Source organism: Nicotiana attenuata, chromosome 1, assembly GCF_001879085.1.
Source record: "Nicotiana attenuata strain UT chromosome 1, NIATTr2, whole genome shotgun sequence".
In the NCBI taxonomy this organism is placed as follows: domain Eukaryota; kingdom Viridiplantae; phylum Streptophyta; class Magnoliopsida; order Solanales; family Solanaceae; genus Nicotiana; species Nicotiana attenuata.
Genome location: NC_031989.1, coordinates 43238635 through 43262276, shown reverse-complemented (window position 1 = coordinate 43262276; position 23642 = coordinate 43238635). Strand labels below are relative to the sequence as shown.

The 23642-nt window shown below is 39.8% G+C and overlaps 3 protein-coding genes and 2 long non-coding RNA genes across 6 annotated transcripts; 2 read left to right on the top strand and 3 right to left on the bottom strand.

The window, feature by feature from the left end:
- Positions 7463-9268, bottom strand: LOC109240831. Its single transcript, XM_019407516.1, has 3 exons — positions 8454-9268; positions 8203-8373; positions 7463-8133 (listed from the first exon to the last, which is right to left on the bottom strand). The coding sequence occupies exon 3, from the start codon at positions 8113-8115 to the stop codon at positions 7498-7500; it is 618 nt and encodes a 205-aa protein (XP_019263061.1). The 5' UTR covers positions 8116-8133; positions 8203-8373; positions 8454-9268; the 3' UTR covers positions 7463-7497.
- Positions 10823-13301, bottom strand: LOC109225576. 2 transcript variants are annotated; one of them, XM_019390294.1, is made up of 3 exons: positions 11611-13301; positions 11403-11531; positions 10823-11328 (listed from the first exon to the last, which is right to left on the bottom strand). In XM_019390294.1, the coding sequence occupies exons 2-3, from the start codon at positions 11428-11430 to the stop codon at positions 10823-10825; spliced, it is 534 nt and encodes a 177-aa protein (XP_019245839.1). In that variant the 5' UTR covers positions 11431-11531; positions 11611-13301. Both variants share the same exon structure in this region; 1 of them encodes a protein (XP_019245839.1).
- LOC109240827 lies at positions 14217-15921 on the top strand. The gene is made up of 3 exons (XR_002070126.1): positions 14217-14593; positions 14744-14884; positions 15894-15921. It is a non-coding gene; the product is annotated as an uncharacterized LOC109240827 (long non-coding RNA).
- On the top strand, positions 16732-18755 carry LOC109225571. The gene is made up of 2 exons (XR_002067943.1): positions 16732-16771; positions 17532-18755. It is a non-coding gene; the product is annotated as an uncharacterized LOC109225571 (long non-coding RNA).
- LOC109225561 (premnaspirodiene oxygenase-like) lies at positions 17969-19193 on the bottom strand. Its single transcript, XM_019390272.1, has 2 exons — positions 18355-19193; positions 17969-18225 (listed from the first exon to the last, which is right to left on the bottom strand). Exons 1-2 carry the CDS (start codon positions 18743-18745, stop codon positions 18209-18211), a joined length of 408 nt encoding a protein of 135 aa, XP_019245817.1. The 5' UTR covers positions 18746-19193; the 3' UTR covers positions 17969-18208.

The following is a 23642-nucleotide window of genomic DNA, read 5'->3' as shown; positions in this document are numbered from 1 at the left end:
CGGTATTTTACGCCCTAAACCCTATATTAAACGAAGGAAGCCGGCCAAGAAAGCAGGAGAATGATTTTTGGAAGTAAAAAACATCAGAAGGAAGGGCAAGAGGCAAGGAGGATCATTGGGCATCAATCTTTAATCTTCTTCTTTGTTCTTTTACCTTTGAATATGAATTCTTTTGTGATTTTGGTTCTTTTCATGAGTAGCTAACTTTTCTAATCTAAGGTTTTGGAGAAACCCGTTGGGGATGAATTGGTTGTTATAATTAATATAGATTTGAATTAGTTTACGCTCTATTTGTTCAACTATATTTTGATTGTGGTTAATTGAAAGGATCCTCAATTAGCCGTTCCTATATATTATGTATCTGCTTGAGAGAGAGTGCATATTTAGTTAGTTTTTTGAACAACATCACTCCCGGAGTATAGGCGAGAGTCATAACCAAGGGTTTAGAGGTTGGATTAGAGATAACGATACCTCGGGTGCGACCTAAGTGAACTATAATGTGAATCTAGCTAGCGTAGCTTGAGAGAGTGCGTCTAGTAAATTATCATAATTGCTTGAAACAGATTTGTGGTAGCTGGAGAGTTCATGATTGATAGAGGCAACTAATTCAAAGCTATAAGAAACATACAACTAAGGAAATCAACAATGGGGGAAGCTATTACCTTAGACCTTTATTCCAATTGTTTACAATTCAAGCATAGTTAGTTTTCAGCTGTTTATTTATTTTCAATCTTTTCTTCTTGGTGATATTAAAAAGATACAGCTAAGCCTTAGTTCACTGTGGGATTCGACTCCGGACTTTTAGACCGAATTATATTTGCAGCGACCGCTTATCCTTTTTAGGACTAGAGTTGGGCGTGATCAAATTTTGGCACCGTTGCCGGGGAACTAATGGTGTAGTTGTAGCTGTATATATTGCAAGGGTTCAAGTTTGAACTTTTATTTTGTTTTGTTTTTTCTTGGTATTTTTTTATAACTGTTGATTTGAGAAACATGGCATCTTGGAATTATAAACCGGTTTGTGATTCATGACTCCTATGAACCTAGAGATCTGATACTAACTTGTCACGATCCCAGTTCGCCCTTCGTAATTTTCATGACGGCACCTAGTCCCTACGACTAGGTAAGCGTATCAATTTGCGGAAAAGAAATGAAATACGAAAACGAATAAAAACTCAAGATACAATAAAATAGAAATGTTTAAGTTGCCGTTCGGCATATACCAAGACATGTTCTCAAATACTGGAACAACTCCCAAAACCCGAAATCTCATGAAATCACAAGCTGAGAGGCACTACATAAGGTTCTAACTCCAGAATGTCTAATCAAAACAAAGTACAGAAGATCTATATATAACAGAGGGAATAGAGAGAGAGACTCCTCGGTCTGCGGACGCGGTAGATATACCCCAAAGTCTCTGAAAGTCACCTCGCCTTACTAACGGTGTGGCTGAGCCGATGAACCTTGATCTGCACACGAAAAACATGTGCAGGAAAGGGCATGAGTACACCACGGCGGTACCCAGTAAGTGCCAAGCCTAACCTCCGTCGAGTAGTGATGAGGAAGGTCAGGGCCCTACCGATCATAAACATATATATAAGGAAATGAAATAGTATAAATCAACATAGGGTAATAAGAATAACAACAACTACAACAGAGATAAAATCACATAAAGAAGATAGCTCTACACAGAGATAGCAACCACGGATCTACCAGGATACCGTCCTGTAGTCCCCAAATGTAAATAACCAGCAATTGGGGATCTACCAGGATACCGACATGTAATCCCCAAATGTAAATATCCAGTGGATCTCCCGGGAGTCGTCCCGTAGTCCAACTCATAGTGCGCAGGGGATCTACCGGAATACCAATCCGTGTCCCAAATGTAAATACCCAGTACTGGGGGGAATCTACCGAGTGGAGTCCCGTAGTTCCAATATAACTGTGCAGGGGGGATCTACCGGAATACCAATCCGTAGTCCCAAATAAACAGGCAAGGGGGATCTACCAGGATACCACCTGTAGTCCCAAAGCAAACATACAACAGCAACACGAAGAACATTCAATTCAATCCAATTTCATACCAAGGTAAAACATGTATTTTTAACCTAGCACGCTGCACAGAATTCAAATAAAGCAGTTTGAGCAAGTAAACCAGTTGAGTCATTTAGACATGCTTTCCTAAGCTAACACTAGGCTTAAATTGCAAGTAGTATAAACAGGGAAGAAAACACAATTATAGTTGCTTAATGAAAACCGAATTTTTAACAATTAGCACATGTACGCACTCGTCACCTCATGTACAAGGAATTTCATGCATCAACAATACCAAATCCTATGGGGAGTTCCCCCACACAAGGTTAGGCAAGCCACTTACCTCAAACCAGCTCAATCAACTCGATATCACTTTCTTGCCACGAGTACCCGACTGCAAATGGATGAAATCTATTCAAAGTAATTGCATAATGTAAATATAACTTCAAGTAACTAATTCAACTAATTAATTCGAAGCTAACACGCGAAATTAGGAAAATCGCCCAAAATGTCCCCCGGGCTCACGTCTCGAAATTGGATAAAATTTGCAAAATTGGAATCCTCACACTCTCACGAGTTCACACATACCAAATACACGAAAATCGGACCACAAGCAACCCCTCAAATCCCCAATTCCAAGTCTCCAATTTCAAACCCTAAACCCCCAAATTTAAACCTGATTTTCCATAAATTTATTGCCAAATCTGCAGAAAAATACCATAATAACGAGTTTGGGTTCCAAAAACCTTACCTCCTTGAAGCTCCCTTGAATTCTCTCTCAAAAACCTCTCAAAAAGCTCAAAATCCGGATGAAAATGGTGAAGGAATGGGCAAAAATCTCGACTGAAACCTTATATAGGTTCTGGCCCAGGGTTTCCGCACCTGCGGCCATTTCCTCGCACCTGCGGCCCTAGGTGCGCATCTGGGAGAATTCCTTTAAATCACCAAGCCGCACCTGCGCTTCTTCTACCGCACATGCGGTCTCGCAGGTGCGCTCCAGCTCTCGCACCTGCGACTTCATAATTCCAAATGCCCAGCCGCATCTGCGGCTTCTCCATCGCTTCTACGGACCCGCACCTGCGGTCGCATGCACGCTGGTGCAGTTATGACAGATCCGGCCAACTTCAGATTTTTCCTAAATCCAATTCAACTTGCGTAAAGCACCCGAAACTCACCCAAGGCCCCGAGACCTCAACCAAACATGCCAACCAATCATAAAACATCATACGAACTTATTCCAACCCTCGAATCACATCAAACAACGCTAAAACCACAAATCACTCTCCAATCCAAGCCTAAGGATTCTGAAAACTTCCAAATTCCGCTTTCGATCAAAAACCCTATCATATCTCGTCCGAATGACCTGAAATTTTGCACACGCTCCCCAAATGACACGACAGACCTATTCCAACTTCCAAAATTCCATTCCGACCCCGATATCAAATCCCACTATCGAATCAGAAACTTCAAAAATTCGACTTTCGGTATTTCAAGCCTAAATAAGCTACGGACCTCCAAAACACAATCCGAACACGCCTCTACGCCTGAAATCACCCAACGGAGCTAACAGAACTAACAGAATTCCATTCCGAGGCCATCTTCACACTGCTCCGACTACGTTATCCATTCTAATGCTTAAATTCTCATTTAGGGACTAAGTGTCCCAAAACTCTCCAAAATTCCAAACGAATCCTCCCGGCAACTCACAATAGCAGAAATAAACACGGGGAAAGTAGTTAATAGGGGATCAGGGCGTTAATTCTTAAAATGACCGGACGGGTCGTTACAAGTGGGGTACTAGTTCGGAAGAGCAAGGTACACAATTTCTTGTTTATTACATAAACCGAACTCTAGGAGATGCTGAAACCAGGTATCCTCGCTTAGAAAAATTAGCACTTGCATTGATAAGCGCATCTCAAAAGTTAAAACTATATTTTCAATGTCATCATATACAGGTATTAACCACCTAGCCTCTTTGAAATGTTTTGCATACGCCGGAGCTATCGGGTAGATTGGCCAAATGGGTCGTCGAACTTTGCGGATACGATATCGAATATCAACCCCGAACGGCCATCAAGTCTCAAATCCTAGCTGATTTCGTGGCTAATTTTACGCCAAACCTCGTACCCAAAGTGGAGAAAGAACTCCTGTTAAGCTCGGGAACAACATCGGGGGTGTGGACCCTTTTCATGGACGGCGCCTCGAATGTAAAGGGGTCTGGGTTTGGCATTGTATTGAAGCCGCCCACGGGTGATACCATTAGGCAATCTATCAACTCCAAGATTAACTAACAATGAGGCCGAGTATGAGGCAATGATTGCAGGTCTCGAACTAGCTAAAGCTTGGGAGCGGAAGTCATCAAAGACAAATGCGATTTTCTATTGGTGGTGAACCAAGTAAACAAAAGTTTCGAGGTTCGAGATGACAAAATGCAACGGTACTTGGATAAGCTACAAGTAACTTTGCACCGCTTCAAGGAATGGACTCTGGATCATGTGCCTCGGGAGCAAAATAGCGAGGCAGATGCACTTGCTAATCTGGGGTCCTCGGTCGAAGAAGATGATATCGTCCCGGGGACTGTCGTCCAATTATTAAGGTTTGTGGTTGAAGAGGGACATGCCGAGATAAATTTAACGAGTTTAACGTGGGACTGGAGGAATAAATATATCGACTACTTGAAGGGTGGAAAATCCCCGTCGGACCATAAAGTATCGAGGGCCCTGCGAGCCAAGGCTACTAGGTTTGCATTAGATAACGATCGAACATTGTACCGAAGAACATTCAATGAACATTGGCGGTATGCCTGGGGCCAGGGGACACCGATTATGTTCTACGAGATATCCATGAAGGCACTTGTGGGAACCATTCCGGTGCTGAGTCTTTGGTCTGCAAAAGTATCAGAGTAGGTTGCTACTGGGATAGCATGGAAAAAGATACTAAGGAATTTGTCAGAAAATTTTGTAAGTATCAACGATTTCCACCAATGATCCATCAGCCCGGAGAATGGGGAATAGATATAGTCGGCCCCAGGTAAAGCTAAATTTATTTTGTTTGTGACTGATTACTTTTCTAAGTGGGTGGAAGCACAGGCCTTGGAGAAGGTCCGAGAAAAAGACGTTATTGACTTTATTTGGGACCACATTATATGGCGATTCGGGATACCTGTCGAAATTGTATGTGATAATGGAAAGTAGTTCATTGGCAGCAAGGTAACAGAGTTCCTCGAAGCACATAAAATAAAGAGGATTTTATCGATAACGTACCACCCGATTGGAAATGGACAGGTCGAGTCAACAAACAAAACTATCACTCAAAACCTGAAGAAAAGGTTAGTCGAAGCAAAGGGAAAATGAAGAGAAGTTTTGCCTGAGGTCCTTTGGGCATATCGGACAACATCAAAGTCTAAGTACAGGGGCCACTCCATTCTCTTTAGTCTATGGCTCCAAAGTCCTCATCCCCATTGATGTCGAGGAACCCAACCACCAGGTTTCGACATGCATTAGAAGAGTCAAATCACGAGGCCATGAATGTCAGTCTCGAGCTACTAGATGAAAAACGAGAAGCAGCACTTGTTCGAATGGCCGCGCAAAAGTAAAGGATCGAAAGATACTACAATAGAAGGACCAACCTTCGACACTTCGGAATCGGGGACTTAGTTCTACGAAAGGTCACCCTCAACACTCGAGACCCTAATGTGGGGAAGCTAGGCTAGAATTGGGAAGTACCGTACCGAGTCCTCGGAGTCGTCAGTAAAGGACCTTACAAACTTTGCATAATCGAAGGTTAACAATTGCCAAACAACTGGAATATATCATTACTAAAAAAATACTACTCACTACTAAAAAACCAGGTTTTAGCGACGGACAAATTCCGTAGCTAAATAGAAAACTCCGTCGCTAATCTCATTTAGCGATGTTAGCAATGGATTATTAATAAATTCTGTTAGCTACGAGCGTTTTAGCGACAAATTAGCGACAACGTTCGTAGCTAATTCCAGTTTTTTTTGTAGTGACTGTTGAGTTACAACTTTATGCTTTGTCCATTTGAGTTTAAAAATAACTTATTACAGATTTTCGATGAAAGTTATCGAAGGTACGCAATCTCGAAGACACCCAGGATTCTTTTCAATCAACATCGAATACTTGGGGGGAATCACCCTCGGAGGTTATATTTTCAAGCAGAATAATTCACGCCTAAGAGGGCCTCGATAGGAAAACTTTGTAATGGACCAAACGGTCAGATGAATCGTGTCCATATGGAATAGTCGAGCCCCGACGGCAAAGCATGTACGCATGTATCAAATTACTTGAAGAAGCATTCTATTTATATCAAAAATACTTTGTGTCTCAAAAACGTCTATAATTATTCGAGCTCTACACTTACAATCATACGGGAAACGGCTCAAGAGCCAAAACATAAAAGCACCCCTGAATACTCGGGGACTGTCATCGATAGTCAATACATTCGAGTCACCAAAAACTCGGACTTGTAAGACCTCAAAGAGGCATCCCCTCGAAACAAAGGACAAGGCCAACATACTCGGGGACTAACTTTTCAAACAAGTTCGAAAAGTTATCGAGAAAGAAGTCCAAGTGGCATACCCGAAGGCTACGGCAATATTAAAGACTACGGTCATATAAAAAGGCTATGGCCTAATTAATGCGGCTCGGAGACGTCCGACTTCCTCTATAAATAAAAGGCCTTCAAACACTTCGAAAAAACCGGTTAAATCAGGCTACCCTCGGCAAAAGCAAAATATAATGGGCTTCAATAAATTCAGCCCCCAAATAATTTAATGGGCTTCGATAAATTCAGCCCTCGAATAATTTAAAGGCTTTGATAACATCATCCCTCGATAAAACCTCAAGAGGTATTCGATTATCAGTACACAAGCAAGCTCCCGATACGTTGAACCTTCGAAAAACCCTACGGTTACAAAAAACACATGCTAAGGCGTAACTAAATTTTCACTAAGTCTTTTAGCCAAAACGAGGGAAAAATTATATAGGCAATCTAGAGGCCGAATTGGCCAACTTAAAGAGCCTAAGGGCCAACTTAAAAATCCTAAGGGCCAATTTAAAGAGCCTAATGGCCGATATATAAGAGCCCAAGGGCCAACTTCGAAAGGCTTAAGGGCAACAAACTTATAGTTCGAAACTCCATTATCACTCGACCCGGACTCAAGAGTCATGATATCCCGAGCTCACATCGGATCGATTTAATCTTAGCTCGAGGATTATTATATCTATCGATAAAGACCTAAGGTTTTATTATGTTCTGAATTAGAATCAATACTCGGACTGATTGTTTGAATTATCGAAATCTTCCGCAAATGAAAACAAAATAAAATTCAACAAAAGTTGAGGATAGAGCGAAATGATACTTTATATTCATGAGGGGTGTTTTACCAAACTTATTTACAACGCCCGCAAGGGGCCCTTGCACAAAAAAGAAAAAGAAAACCTAATCTATTTTCGGGGTCAGATCCCCGGGAGCGCAATCCTCAGGAATTGCACCTTCGCCAGCTCTATCTTCGGGAGCCTCCTCTCCCTCAGGAATATCTTCTTCACATTCCCCATTCCCGGAGCCACTCGCTACATCCTCATCATCAAAAGAGGAAATAAACATGATATCGATTTCCCGCGCCTTTGCCTCGGCTATCACCTCGGCAAAATTGAACCCTCGGGAATTGACTTCTTCGAGGATCTCCCTCCGGGCTTGGCACTTGGCCAACTCATTGCTCCATTTTTCCCGGTTGGAGGCCTCCCTCAACTCAGCTTTAACGGCCGCGACGTTCCTTAAGTATACGGCAATGGATTTATTAGCCGCAGGCTTTGTCTTCTCAGCTTCAACCTTAGCCTGTGCAGCTTCGGCCCGGGCTCTAGCGAGCTCTGCCTCTAACTCGTCAATCTTCTTGGCCTGAGCCAGACCCTTCGCTTTAATGCCTTGGAGCTGAGTTTCAGCCGAGGCCAGTTGGGCTGTAACAACTTCCTTATCGGCAGCAAGCTGATCCATGTTCTTTTTCCACCTATGACAATCAGCTTTAACTTGATCAACCTTGCTCTGGAGCTGCCCAATCATCTCCAACTTTTGCTGTAGCTGAGATAGCAAAGTGTTAGGCTCCGAAATAGGGCCAAGAAGACCGTACCCTGTTAATATCACAGTTACCTGCTCATCTAGCTCGGCCTCGTTTTTCTGGGCTTTCGCCAATTCAGCCCGAAGATCCTTAAGCTCCTCATCCTTTTGGCTACAGAGGAGCCTCAGGTCCTTCTCTTCACCTGAAACTTTCTTGAGCTAGTCCTCACATTGGCTCAGCTCAGCTCTATGCTTTACAATGGCCTATACATGAATTAAAGATATATCAGTGAAAGGAAAAGAAAGAAAGAGAGAAAATTACAAAAATGAAAGTAAGTATTTACCCGAGAAAGGAGATGTTGGGCCTCTTAGAAGAGGGTGGATGCATCGTTAAGGTCGGCGGTATCATCGACCCCAGCAAAGCAACTCTGAAAGGGATCTTCTTCAAGGACCTTGCTCGGATCGGGCATACGCAGAGCCCTAGCTTCTTCTATTGCATCCTCGGAATAATGTAATACCCCCAATATTTTAAATGATGTCATATGGGGTATTTAGTATATAATTTAAGTTTAAAAAATAAAAAAAATAAAAAAAAGGGATAATGGGCCAAAACCTATGGGAAAGACTTGGTAGAGTCAAAAAATATAAAGAATATGGATTAAGGGAGGGGTTTCGAAGCAAAAAATAAAAACTTTCTGCCGCAACAAAGTCTTATATAAAGAGTCCTAATACAGTAGCAATTGCATTGTTGAATTGGAAAGAGAAAACAAAAAAAAACTTAACAGGATCAATTCGAGAATTAAGAGATCAAATTCGTACCGGTGAAGGACGCACACGTGCTAGGCTTTGGGAGCACCTGATACGATTTCTTGGAACCATACCAACACTATACTCGAAGCCTCAAGAAAAACTCTTTTACTTCTTTCGGGTATTACGTGAACCCTCCATCTAAAATTTTGTTGGCAGACTCCCTTTTAATAAGGTGTTCTTATAACTACTATCGAACAATCTATTAGACTATTTTGTAGCACTAGGTAAAGGTAACAAATTTATAATTGATTTTTCTATTCATATCAGATTTACAAATCAATATCATATTTACAAATCAATATCATATTTACACTTTTAATTGTTTGAGTTGGAAGTCAAGATGCCAACTTGATCTGTTGTGCCTATATTAACTAATAAAGGGATAAGGGAATATATATATATATATATATATATATATATATATATATATATATATATATATATATATATATATATAACCTTATTGTTAGACATCCCCGAAGCTCCAAAGTACTAGTAAAGAAGTTTGAAGGGTTTGAGAATTGAAAAAGAGAATTAAATTGCGATATATATTTATTAAGATAATGGATTATGGAGGTGATGTGTATTAACACTAGATTTATATTGATTTATAGATTTCACACAAATTGGGCATTTGGAGTGAAAAGAAGTCGAGCTTTGGCTAGTAGGCATCAAGAGGTGAGTAGTAATCTTACCGCAATTTGTCTTTTCATAACTTGCTTGATTTATACATGATTTTTAATATGAATATGTTACCGATTATTTTAAGTTGCATGTGGGACAAGTCTTTTACTCGATATGATACCGAAATAGTTATTTGAGATGATTACCGCTGTTTTAAATATTTTGCTGTCACTAGATATGTTTTACTGTTACTTGAATTTTACTGTTATCTAAATGAAATTACATGATTTGATTAGAACCGAAATGCCCTATATTGTTTTAAAATATTTTCATATGAGTATCTACGGATACAGAGACAAGTATAAATGGGAGTAGATTTTGAAGGATCCCGTAGCTAACAGCGGGTTCATTAGACATGGTGCACCTTGTATTTACCGATTACAGAGTACACTTATAGCCCTCGCTAGTGGAAAGGTAGAACTAGCATACCGTTACCGATTTCCCTCGAGTAGGGACTACCGTTATATTTGACTTCTTGCGAAGAAGTCCGCAGTTATACCGATTACATGATCCGTTCATTGAAACCTCCCAAATGTGAATATTGATATTATACAGTGGTTACCGAGCTTATTACTGAACTGTTAATTGTATTATACTACAAGAAAAGCATGATGAGACAGAAAATTATTTATTGTTTCTGAAAGGGCATTTTGATGTTATTTTCTGTTTGAGATACTAGCATGTTTTCTGACTTGTCCCCAATAAAAATGGTTGTGGTTAAGTGTTATTACTCACTGAGCTAGCGACTCATTCCCAGCTAATTTTTTTTACAGAGACAGCAGTTGACGCGGGCGAGGATTTCGTTAATTAGAGCGCACGGGTTGATAGTTCTTGGTGAGCCTTGCACTTGATCGCATGGGCGAAGATTTTTATCAATTGTTATGGTCTTTTGTTTGAAATCTTAGAGTCGCTCCATGGTCATACTTTTAGTGTCATGAGTATTATTTTGTTATTATAGTCTTATGTTGAGTATCGTTCTTTATTATGAAGGTTGGAGATAAATTAGTATTTCTGGTTGTTAGTGGGTTGATTAGTAATGGTGGAAACTCGTTTTGGTTGATTGATAGATTGTCAATTGTTTGGTATGATATTAGGATGTTTGGTTGTTCATTTGAGACAGGGAAATTTTTGGGATAGCCCAAAAACAGGGGAAACTCTATCCGATTTTCTGTAAAATACCGATTAGGCTTACTTGGGAGCACTTGCTCCTAAGCGCCAGTCACAATCCTAAATTGGGTCGTGACAAATAAGTTGGCAAAGAAAGGGAGTGACCTATTGTCATGGCCCCGAGCTCGTCACTCGGGGCATTCTCGTTAGCTTCGGGGGTCTCCGCATTTGCCCCTTCCGGCATATTTGTTGAAGGCGGAGGAACGATCTCAACCTCCGAGGACACGGGGGCCTTGCCCGCATCTTTCTTTGGGGTTCCTTCACCTCGGGATGAGGACTCTAGTTCGGAGAGCATGGATGCCTCGATTGGTTTCCTAGTTCGAGGCACCAACACCGACTCTTCACCATTATTTTCTCCGTCATCCGGGGAATCCTGGGCCGAATCTGTGTCCTCGTGAGGAAATCTCTTCCGTAGCCTTCGAGCAAGGGTTTTCTTATCTTGAGGGTCTTCAGGCTTCGAGACCCTCTTCCTTTTGTTTTCCTTCCCCGATTTCGTAATCGAAGGCTTGGTCTTTTCCCCGGGCGGAGCCGGCCTTATCTTGGATGCATCTCCAAGGCCTGCATAAGTAAACGTGAATGAGTTGACGCCACCAATATATGAAAAGTACTTGAAACTTGGAAAAAGCACTTACCATGATTCTTGGCCTCCCACTGGACCATCGATAATTCACACCACTTGCGCTCATCCTAGGAGGAGGTGGCAGCTAACTTTCGGACCCAATCCTCGAGGTCTAACACCGCGTGGGGCGCCCAGGCAGTGGCTGCCAAAAGGAGGGTAAAGGCATTATGAAATGTGAAAGCAGAATATGGATAGATGCTGGGAAAAAGAACTCCACTTACGATTAAAGTTCCACCTCTCCAGGAATGACATTTTATCCCTGGGGATGACATCCAAAGTTCTTACTCTAACGAACCGGCTCATCCAACCTCGATCTTGGGTTTCATCGGAACTAGCAAAGAAGGCTTTCGTTGTTCGACATTGCAGCTTGATAAGCCCTGGAAATAGCTGGGGCCGATACAATCGAATCAGCTGGCTGAGTGTGAATTCCATCCCCTCGGCCTTTTCGGAAAAGTAGCGAAGCATGATCACGATACGCCAAAAAGAGGGGTGAATCTGGCCGAGGGTGACTTCGTATATTTTGCAGAAGTTGATCACCACCGGATGGAGCGGACCAAGTGTGAAGGGGTAAGTGTAAACACTTAAAACCCCCTCCACGTGGGTAGTAATGGTTTCCCCGGGGCTTGGGATCTGAACCACGACCTCATCTCCCCAACCACAGTCCTTCTTCACATTTTTAAGATGCTTCTCCGATATCAAACTAAGATATTGAGATGCATGCTCGCATCGACCTAGGACATCGGGGGGATTTGCAATGCTAAAGTCCTTCTTAATCACACAAGGGCTAGGGGTGATTTCTTCAAGAGTCGGCGGCACCACCGGTTTTGCCGGCTGAGAGGTAGAAGAAGTCGACGCTTTATCTTTTTTGGGGACCGTTTTGGATGTTTTAGCCATGATTTCAAACTAAAGGATACAGAACGTGTCAGAATGTGGTGTTTATACAAGGACCTGACGTTTTCCGGCGCTCAAGGAGGCGGTGGAAACAGACGATTAGAGAAAGAGAAGAGGAAGGGAAAGATATAATGAAAGAGTAGAGTTCTTTGCTCAAGGATATAGCCTCATATTTGTAGAAGAGCGACGACGGTTTGGCGGCGCTAGTGGCCGACCAGTGCTGGCATACATTTAATGTTTTGCGGAAGCGAACCGACGGAACGTTTCATTTACTTCGAGCACCTGTGTCACAGGGATGACGTCATCATTATGGACCCCGAAAATCGAAGTTCTAATCGTTTCTTATCATCTTATTCTACGAATTGAAGGGACAATCTGCATACGGTCAAAATCAGAGGCCTCCGATTTATAGGATCGAGGATCCGTCATAGGCCCAAGTTCAGGCAAGGTCGAGTTCGAGACCGGTGGACCAGAGGCAAGCTCGAAGATAGAGTGCAATGCCCGGAGATAGGAGAACGAGGAATACCATGCCCGAGTATACTCGACCCCGGAATAGTACAGTTAGGAATTTGTAACAGAATGAGCTAGATTCCTCCCACGTCCCCATAATTGTGGCACAAATCCCGGAATAAGATTGTACGATTCCGTACTAGGCGGTTAGACAACTGTATCAAGAATATTCCCTACTGTAAATAGAAATATTCCTTATTTAGGGTTCCCCTATTATATAAAGGGGACCCCAATCATTTGTAAAATCATCTTATCACCGAGCAAAGAACATACTCTCTACCTTTTTCGCCTAACGTTCATCAGCATTGTCCTTTAGCTCTATTGTTCTTACTTTACTTTTATTATTTAATTGTTCTTATTATTCCAAGCGTACCTCGAGGTCACTGAGCTCGAGGCCATTGCTGCTGAGTAAAATTGGTTTGATTTACTTTTTGCTTTCATTTCTACTTCATACTTCTTGATTATTAATTGGTATTGAACTAAATCACGTATCTTTAAAACTACAAATCAAATTTAATTCCGTGATTCCGTGATTCGCGCCATGATCTTGGGGACGTGGCTTGAACCTAGCTCATTCTGTTACAAACCCATAACGGTACTATTTTGGGGTCGAGCACACTTGACCTCGGTATTCCTCGAACTCCTATCTCCAGGGATCGCACTCTGTCTTCGAGCTCGAGTTTGGTCCGCCGGTTTTGAACTTCGACCTCGCCGGACCCAGGCCTAGGATGGAACCTCGAGCCTATAAATCGGGGGCATATGATTTTGACCGTATACATTAGTAGTGTCAAAAGACTACTACTACCTCAGAAAAAATAACACTCTTTAAAAATACCTCACTACAATATTACCCACACTCACTATTTATCTCACATACTACAATCTGTGGATTACTCTAACTTCTATTGCTTCACTCTTATTTCTGTGTTATTGAAATGAAGGATGGAGGCCTCTATTTATAATAAGAGTTGCCATCCAACTACTAAAAGAAGATGGCTTGTTGTTGATTTAGTCTTATAATTTTTCAACAAAGTTAGGCACCTATCACATTTTTTCTTCAACAAAGTTAGGCAACTATGCCATTTTTTTTTCAACAAAGTTAGGCACCTATCCCATTCTTTCTTCAACAAAGTTAGGCACCTATTCCATTTTTTTCTTCAACAAAGTTGTCAACAAAGTTAGGTACCTATCACAATTTTTCTTCAACAAAGTTAGGCACCTGTCCCATTTTTTTCTTCAACAAAGTTAGGCACCTCCCAACCCATTTTTCTTCTTTTTGTTTTCTTCAATACGAGCGCCACAATTGAAACATCACTAGCTAACTTAACTTTTCACAGCTTGAACAACCCCATTATTTACATTTTTTTATTATCGAATAAATTATTAAAGTCACAAGATTATATTAATAAAGTAAAGCAGCAATTTATAATTATATTTGACTATGAGCCACCAAGCCTTTAATTATTGGATAACATATCTTCTGTACAATAGAGTAAGGAATTGAGGAGAAACATATCTCTCATTCTCTTAGCTTTATCGTTATCGTCCAGCGGACATTGTCTAACCCCATCTTTCGTTTCGAATTGTGAATTAGACATTGAAAATAAAACAAAGTTCAAGTCTTCAAGACTTCACATCTTCTTGCATCCACATTCAGCTTCCCCATTTCTTGTTCGGAGGTTTTGATTTTAAACATTTAAGTAAAATAACTTAGGTTTTGATTTCATAATCAACAATGGAGGAATCAACACTGAGGAAGACTACCCTTACACAGCCATGGGCGGGAGATGCGACCAAAATAGGGTCAGTTTCACACTCTTGTTCAACACTAAATATTCTTAAAGATCAACTAAACACTGCCAATATATGAAATTAAGCATTTGTTAGTCGCTCGCCCCTACTAGTTTTCAGTCGAGACATAGTTGATTGATTGGATTAATTTGTATCATGCAGAAAAATGCTAAGGTTGTGACAATTGATGGGTATGAAGATGTTCCCGCTTATGATGAAAAGGCCCTACAAAAGGCTGTTGCAAATCAACCCGTCAGTGTTGCCATCGAAGCAGGTGGCAAGGACTTTCAACATTACACCTCGGTAATAGTCTTTTGCTTTGCGTTTGCCTCTTGATTTTATTTAATGGAATGAAATGCATATGAGCGGATGAGGACCGGCTTATTCATATAGTCGACTACTACCTTAACTTTATTGGAATTTAGGTATTGTTGTTGTATAGAAATACATATGAACGTGTCCAATCTGCAATCATTCAGTCAGCCAGGCCAACAAAACATGCATGTTACATTATATTGTCTCTAAAAACATGTAAGTATGTGTTGAGGGGTGAATGAGGAATAAGATGACCATGGTGGATTAAGAAGTAGATCGCCTTGGGGTGGGGGTGGGGGCAGGGGTTGGCGAGGAAAGTGAAGGGAGGGGAATACTTTCAGAAATGTGTTCTTTTTTTCTTTTTGTTTTCTCAAAAAAAATAATTGGATTAATTAATGAAAAGTCACGTGGCATTTTTTTATGAGAAAATCTCACTTTATACCCATTAATTCTAAACGATTTAGCCTTTAATGTCCAGGCCCAAACTATTTACTACTCCTACCCATTGGCCCCCAAACTATTTATCCGCATTATTATGTTCCTCTTCTTCTTCTTCCTCATTTTACCTTCCTCCAATTCTTCGTCTCTTGTATATTTCTTCTTATTTATTCTTACTGTAATCGCCACTAGCTAGTCACATCAGCAACACGTAATATTCGTCCTTATTCGACCTTAATTTAGTTTTAGTTTCAATGGAATCTTAACAATTTGGATATTGTTTTCTCTTGCTCGGTTTTCTAATGGAGTACTCATTAATTGTTGAAGTGGTGCTATTATTTGAAGATTTATTGTTTGATTCCATGTGGTGCTATAAAATATTGCTTATAGTATCTTCGAGTAAGCTTCCCAGATCTAAATTTTTATGTGTATTTGAATATCCACCATTGTTGGGCTTGAAGCTCAATTTTATTTTTGAAGATTTCTTGTTTGATTCAAAGTGGGTGCTGTTAAATATTGCTTATAGTACCTTATGGAAGTTCATACTAAAATTTGATAGCGTTTGGAGCTGATTTGAGGTGATTGAGATCGAAATTTTCAGTTGAAAATCGAAGAAGAACACAGTTACAATATACCGCTACGGTATACAATATGTTGTAGGAGTATATAGCTATACTGCAACACTATACTATTATAGTTTAGAAAACAGTATACCGCTTCAGTATACTAATATACCATAGGAGTATATAGTTATACTGCAACACTATACTATTATAATATACAATATATTGTTATGGTATACTGTAATAATATGCAAGATACTGTAGCAATATGCTGTAATAGTATATAACTTGTCTTTTCCCTTTTAATTTGTTTTGAGCTTTTACCCATGTGTGACGGGCAAACTGAAAATGCAAAAAAAAAAATTTATAGTATGCTATATGATGTAACGGTATAGTCTTACAATTAGATCCTTTTAGAATTTTTAATTTTTTTTTTTTTGACAACTGATATTATTTCAGTTTAATAATTGAATTAAAAAAGTTCTACCTCTTTGCGTACAATTGTATACCTTGTTGGTATAACTATATAATATACTGGTATCATATGTTAGTTAATATTTTTTTGGTTGTATTAATTACATTTAATTGGTACACAATTTTTTTTTTTTGTAATAATATAAAAAAAGAATAATAAAAAATAGTGAAAACAGTAAATGAAATTAGATTATGGAGAGAAAAAGAATATAAAACAATAGAAGTTAAATAAAATTAGAAAAGAAAAAAAGAAGAAAAAAAGAAGAAAACGAGAAAAAAAATGGAGAAAAAAAAAGAAAAAAGAAATGAAAAGAAGCATAGAAATAAAAAAGAATTGGAGAATAAAGAAAAAATTCCCCACAAAAACCTACTATGGGTAGGAAATGTAGTTAGTTTATAGGTAGGAAAATAAATGGGTAAACAAGGGTAAATAGTTTTATTTTTGTGGGTCACTGTGTCAAAACCCCCTTTTTTAATTGAATGTTTTGCTAGATTACTATTGTTGAAGTGCACTTTAACTGATGTTACGTTGTAGTGCTCAACTAGAACAAGTCTAAGTCAAAAGTGTTTAAATGAAAAGTTGTTGCTAACTTTGAGGATATATTTATAGAGTTAACCCTAAATGAAAGTCAAACTTGTACCAATCTTCAAACCACTTCAAACAACATCAAATTCCCCAAAACTCATCGAATTCAAGCCTAAGTTTCTAAAAATCTTCCGAATCCCGCTTTTGATGAAAAACCCAACCAAACCACCTTCGAATGACCTGAAATTTTGCACACACGTCCCAAATGACATAACAGAACTACTGCAACTCTCGGAATTCCAATCTGACCCTCGGATCAAAATCTCACTATCGAACCGGAAACTTCAAAATTCGACCTTTCGGCATTTCAAGCCTAAATTAGCTACGGACCTCCAAAATACAATCCGGCCACATTCCTAAACCCAAAATCACCTAACGGAGCCAACGTAATCATCAGATTTCCATTCCGAGGCCGTCTTCACACTGTTCCAACTACGGTCAACTTCCCAACAGTTAAACTCTCATTTAGGGACTAAGTGTCACAAAACTCTCCGAAACTCAAAACCGAACATCCCGGCAAATCAAAATAGCAGAAATAAACTATGGGGAAGCGGTTAGTAGGGGATCGGTNTAGGTAGGAAAATAAATGGGTAAACAAGGGTAAATAGTTTTATTTTTGTGGGTCACTGTGTCAAAACCCCCTTTTTTAATTGAATGTTTTGCTAGATTACTATTGTTGAAGTGCACTTTAACTGATGTTACGTTGTAGTGCTCAACTAGAACAAGTCTAAGTCAAAAGTGTTTAAATGAAAATTGTTGCTAACTTTGAGGATATATTTATAGAGTTAACCCTAAATGAAAGTAATCCAACTTTCAAAACTCATTCTAGCTTATGAAACACATCTTAGCAATATAATCTGGGGATTGGGATGACGAACATAATAGAATATAGTGATACATTTGTTTATACTTCTTATACGGGGATGTAATAAATTAAGTAACTACAACCCCCATTCATTACATTCCAAAATTTAACAGAGAAAAATATTTATTTGAAATTCTCTATGTATAATTGTAATGATACATTTTTTTCTATAGATAAGACAGATGCATTATAAATAAGTAAAAACATAAAGTACAGCAGGAAAGAAAGTACAATGGTGATGGGTATAAGTAAATAAGAAGAAAAGATAAGTTTAAAACATGTTTGATGCCACCAAATTACTCCGGTGAAGGTGAATAAGGAGTTGCAATCAAATAAAAGTCACTCTTTCTAAGAACAGCTAATCCAGTCGATTCAGCTAAGTCCAACTAACTTGGAGTAATTCCTGTAGGAAGATTCCAATCAAAGTGGTACAATAATTGAGCCAGTGGCAAATAAATATTAGTTAAACCAAATGATATTCCAGGGCAAATTCTTCTTCCACTACCAAAGGAAAGATATTCAAAATTATTACCAGTAAAATCCATAGTGCTATGCTGAAATCTTTCAGGATTAAAGCTTTCTGCATCAACCCAATATTTTGGATCTCTTCCCATTGCCCAAACATTAACAACGATTGTGGTTTTTAAAGGAATAGTGTAGCCATTTATATTTGTTTCTTCTCTACATTCTCTTGGAATCAACAGTGGAAGTGGAGGATGGAGTCTAAAAGTTTCTTTAATGACTAACTTTAGGTACTTCAACTCCTCTACATTATTTTCATCGAAAGTTTCTTTGCCATTAAAAGCCTCTCTTACCTCAGCTTGAGCTTTGATGAGTATACTTGGATTCTTCATCGTTTCTACTATGGCCCAAGTAACTGTTGACGATGAAGTTTCTGTTCCAGCAGCGAATAAAACCTGCATTTATGAGCGAGTTTGATATTTGTCGTGAATGCTAGCTATTTATATTTATAATCTTTTCACCAATTTCTACTGAAATATTTTAATTTCTTATAACTTCAAGGTCAAAATTATTTTTCAAAACATGATATTTAGCTATTATTACATTACCCTAGAAAAACTATGTTGTTGTGGTTGAATTGTTTTTTTAATTATAACCCTTTTAATGTGTAAATTTCTTTACGAAACCATGATCGGATGTCCTACCTGAGACTATATCAACATTCTATGTACCAAAAATGATTATCAAATTTAAGAATGAAAGTGCATGCATGCGTGAATAATAATGAGGATACAATTATGCATTATATAAGACTCACAATAATAATGGCCTTGATGTTGTCAATTGTGATTGGAAACTGAAGGATTCCATCCTTCATAAGTCTTAGCACTACATCAATTAAAACTTCATTTCCTAATTCACCGTTTGTCACGATCCGGATTTTCCACCTTCGGGAGTTGTGATGGCGCCTACTATTAGGAGCTAGGCAAGCCAATTATTTATTATCTCTTTTAGCAAACCTCGACTTTAATAAAAACAACGAAACATTTAATAGAAAAGCGGAAGTCTTAAATATAAATAAACGGAAAACAATGCGGAAGTTCAATACAACTCTACCCAAGAACTGGAGTCACAAACTCACGAATGTCTAGAGAATGCTAAATACAATGTCTGAATAAAAACATAATTCTGTTTGTTCCGGTACAAAGGATAACAAACTAAAGTAAAGATAGAAGAAACTCCGGGCCATGCGGACGCCAGCGAGGCTACCTCGGGATCTCTTGACTGAAGTCAGCTCCCAAAACTCCTACTGCTGTCCAAAAGTTGCTCCGGCACCGTGATCTGTGCAAAAAGATGCACAGAGTGTAGCATCAGCACAACCGACCCCATGTGCTGGTAAGTGTCTGGCCTAACCCCGGCGAAGTAGTGACGAGGCTAGACCGGACTACCAAACAAATCTGTGCAGTTTGATATATATTTATGCAATATAAAGGTATACAGAAATTAACCAGTCAATGGGGAGGGGGAGCACGCTGTAGGGGCTGTAACAGTTCAGGTATAAAAATCAATAATTGAGGAATGAAACTGTACAACTACAATCGCAACGATAGTAGGAAATCAACAGTTGCACGGCACCACCCTTCGTGCCTTTACTCTCATTCTCACCCAAACAATCATATAAAGTGCACGGCATCACCCTTCGTGCTTTACCTCACAAAATGATGGCACGGAATGACCCTTCGTGCATAAACACTCATATCCTGGCACGGAATGTTCCTTCGTGCATTAGTATTCAAATCAGGGCACGGAATGTTCCTTCGTGCATTAGTACTCAAAACAGGGCACGGAATGTTCCTTCGTGCAATAGTATTCATATCACAATCGTGCACGGCATCACCCTTCGTGCTTTATCACTCGTCCTCACCCAAACAACAATCAGGAACAATGGGGCGAGGGGATAGACAAACAGTAATAGAAGTCCCGGCAAGGGAAACACAAGTAAACAATTAAATCCCGGCAAGGGAACAACAATAATAATTTTCACATCCCGGCAAGGGAGGTAATCAAAACACGAATACGGCCCGACAAGGGAATAATCACATTTCTTTCTCTTTCTTTCTTTTCTTACTCAATAATTACTTTATCATTCGAGCCAACGCTCCAAAAAGTTCACAAATCATAATTTGTTCTCATACTCTTCACATTATATAGAGTTCATCAATTACACGAGGAAGAGTCACAACAAAATAGGAATAAACACAATATACGGACTCACGGTCATGCTAGACACCAGTGTGTAGATACTCGTCACCATGCCTATACACCGTACTCGGTCAATTAGCAGATGGAAAATCACACAAAAAATAGTTTATTTTTACATTTTAATTTTAGTTTGGATTTTTGGTAGTATTCCTTTTAATTTGGTTTTAATTAGATGTAGTAAGTATTAGATGTAGTAATTACTTTAACTTGATAGGATAATGTGATTAGGGATTAATTTAGGTTTGTTTTTATTTTATTTTAATTTAAAAAGAATTTAAAAGAAATCAGAAAAATGAAAAAAAAAGGAAAATGAAAGAAAAAGAATTAAGGAAGACAAAATTTGGGCTGTTTGTTAGCTTGCTCAAGCCCAAACCAATGCCCCACACCTAAATAAATCCCCAGGCCCAAAATTTTCCTCCCGAACCCGCCCAAGTCCAACCCGTTACCCGGTCCAGCCTCGTCCTCAGCCAAACGACCCCGTTTAGTCTAGTTTAGATCTGAGCCGTCGAGGATCTTTGATCCAACGGCTCTAAACTAGGGGTCATTTGGTATATTATTGTCCAAACGCCCCCCTACCCCCATCTCTCGTCTCTCATCCCCCTCACAGAACCCCATTAGCACCGCCCTAAAACCGTCGCCTGCCGCCCGCCGGAAATCGCCTACGGCGGCGGCCGGCATCCAACCACCACCAATGTTACACCACTGCTCATCTCCACTTCCCCATCCTAGATCCCCACTCAGTTTCCCCCAAATCCCACCGTATCGCCTCAAATCTTGGAAACCCTAGCGCCGCCCAAATTTCCTCCGGTGGCGGCGATTGCTCCTTGTAAAAGTGAAACATGTGACTTAGAATCTTTGCTACAAATATTAAGCTACTTTATTACTTGGTGTTTGAATGTCTCCCTTCCCCCACCTCTGTTATATAAAGAGTGAAGTTGCATTAAGATACACCATTTTTGTTAGTGATTCCAAAAGGGTCACTTTAGTGATGCAAAAAGAAAATAGCAAATCTGATATTGCTCCATGTAAAAGTGAAACATGTGAGTACTCAGACTCTTTGCTACAAATATTAAGCTACTTCCTATTACTTGGTGTTTGAATGGCTCGTGTATCGTTAATTAGGAACCCATCACTTTATCTTCCAGAAGAGGCAAGGTTTACCATCCTAAATGATAAAACAATTGGGAGGATTCCTTGTGGTAGCCATGTTTGAGAAGTTGAAACTTCGCTACTCGGTGCACTAAGCTAGCTGTGCACAGGGTCGGAGGAAGGGCCAGAGCTTATTGAGTCTTTTTTACGCAGCCTTACCTTACATTTCTACAAGAGGTTATTTCCGCAGTTTAAACCTCTGACCTCTTCCTGGTATCACGGAGGCAGCTCTTATCATTGCGCCATGTTCCCCTTCCATAGGTTGATTCCTTTCTCTGCATTAACATTATTTTTTGTTAAAGAAATGGATCTTGGCCCTAAATCAATCCCAAAAAAGCTAGCTCAAGTGGTGAGGATTGCTCAAGCCATACTAAGGAGATCACCCATCCCTTAAAGCACCGATGTAGGACTCTTCACGCCCGACACCCCTTATGCCCAGGGATGGACATATGGAGCGTGGGAATTTAATATGAGGGCCCAACACGGGGAAACGAGAATTGAGATGAGTGCAGCTCTGGTACCATGTTAAAGAAATAAATCTTGGGCCTACCTCAAACCCAAAAGCTAGCTCAAGAGGTGAGGATTGCCCAAGCCTAAGGAGACTACTCATCCCTTAAAGCACGTTGTGGGACTCTTCACAGTTTTCACCTTGGATAATTTTACATGGCTGCTTGATATTTTCTTGCTCCCATAATATGTTAGAACCCATTAGAAAGGCTCCCCTTCCCTGATTATCAACTGATTTGAGTATCTTTATGCTATATGATCTCGCAGTGGTCCAAGGGCAGTTTCTGTCGTCAATTCATCGTCAGAAAGGCTTGGAGGGACAAGTATAGTTGCAACAGCTGTTGTGCCAGATGATGAGCAAAAGATAAAAGACATGTTGCAGAAGTGGAGTGATGTTGACAAAGTGGATCTTATTCTTACCCTTGGTATGTTCCTAAGTTATTATGGTCATGGTCCCATTTCTTTGCCGAGCTGATAATATTTTTATTAATTACTCTTACTGGATGAGTCAGGTGGGACCGGCTGTACGCCAAGGGATGTTACCCCTGAAGCTACCAAAAGTATGATACAGAAAGAAACACCTGGTCTTCTCTATGTTATGATGCGAGAAAGTCTGAAGGTATCAAAGTTCTCATATCACTGTTATTCCATGGGCATTTTATTCAATTGCATATGTATTAAATGTGGTAAAAATTTGGCAGATAGTTTATACACCCTTGTCTGTATAACCTTCACCTAGTTCATTGCCGAAACTATGGGGGCATTGAAAACGATAGAATAGTATAGTAACTAACGGTAGTCGACAACCAACCATGTCTCATAGTCGTACAACGGTACGATTAGTCGTTGNCCACTTCTGAAAAGAAGATAATGTACTTTACAGGTAAAAGATTAGGATAAGAAGACATTCTATGACGTTGTAGGGAGACAACAACAGACCAAGTACTTAGTTGAATTTTTTCCGTCTGCCTAACTTTGATAGACAGAGTTATCCGGTGGATAGTCGAGGTGTCTGTAAGCTGGTCCAGACACAACTGTTATCCAAAAAAGTATATAAATGAAATAAAAGGGAGAAGGAGCAAGCTTTGAAGCTGACTCTGTTCTAGACCAAAAAGAGCTGTATCCCAAACTGCACCCCACCCACCACGAAAAGTATCTCAACCTTTGAAGTTGACTCTTTTCCTTAAGTATAAAAATGAACGTAGAGAATTCAAGTTAAGCAAGTGAATTTTCTGTCTGCCATTCTGGTGGCCTTCTTGTATTAAAGCAATGAGGGATGTGTATTATCAAACAACTAATGACGTGACCTTCCTTAGATAACATCAGATATTTAATCTTCCTCAGGATTACTATATATCTCTGTTAACCCTTCTCCGATGGTTCAACATTTCGCATGCTTTACGCGACGACGCGACGTCTAAATTTTTAAACCTTTTTCCG

Bases quoted from the DNA above. Each gene is read 5' to 3' on its own strand.
- LOC109240831 (XM_019407516.1), bottom strand. From the start codon at position 8,115: ATGATTGGGCAGCTCCAGAGCAAGGTTGATCAAGTTAAAGCTGATTGT.
- LOC109225576 (XM_019390294.1), bottom strand. From the start codon at position 11,430: ATGGTCCAGTGGGAGGCCAAGAATCATG. The intron at 11,329-11,402 runs GTAAGTGCTTTT...TTACTTATGCAG, and splicing joins GTGGGAGGCCAAGAATCATG to GCCTTGGAGATGCATCCAAG.
- LOC109225561 (XM_019390272.1), bottom strand. From the start codon at position 18,745: ATGCAGGTTTTATTCGCTGCTGGAACAGAAACTTCATCGTCAACAGTT.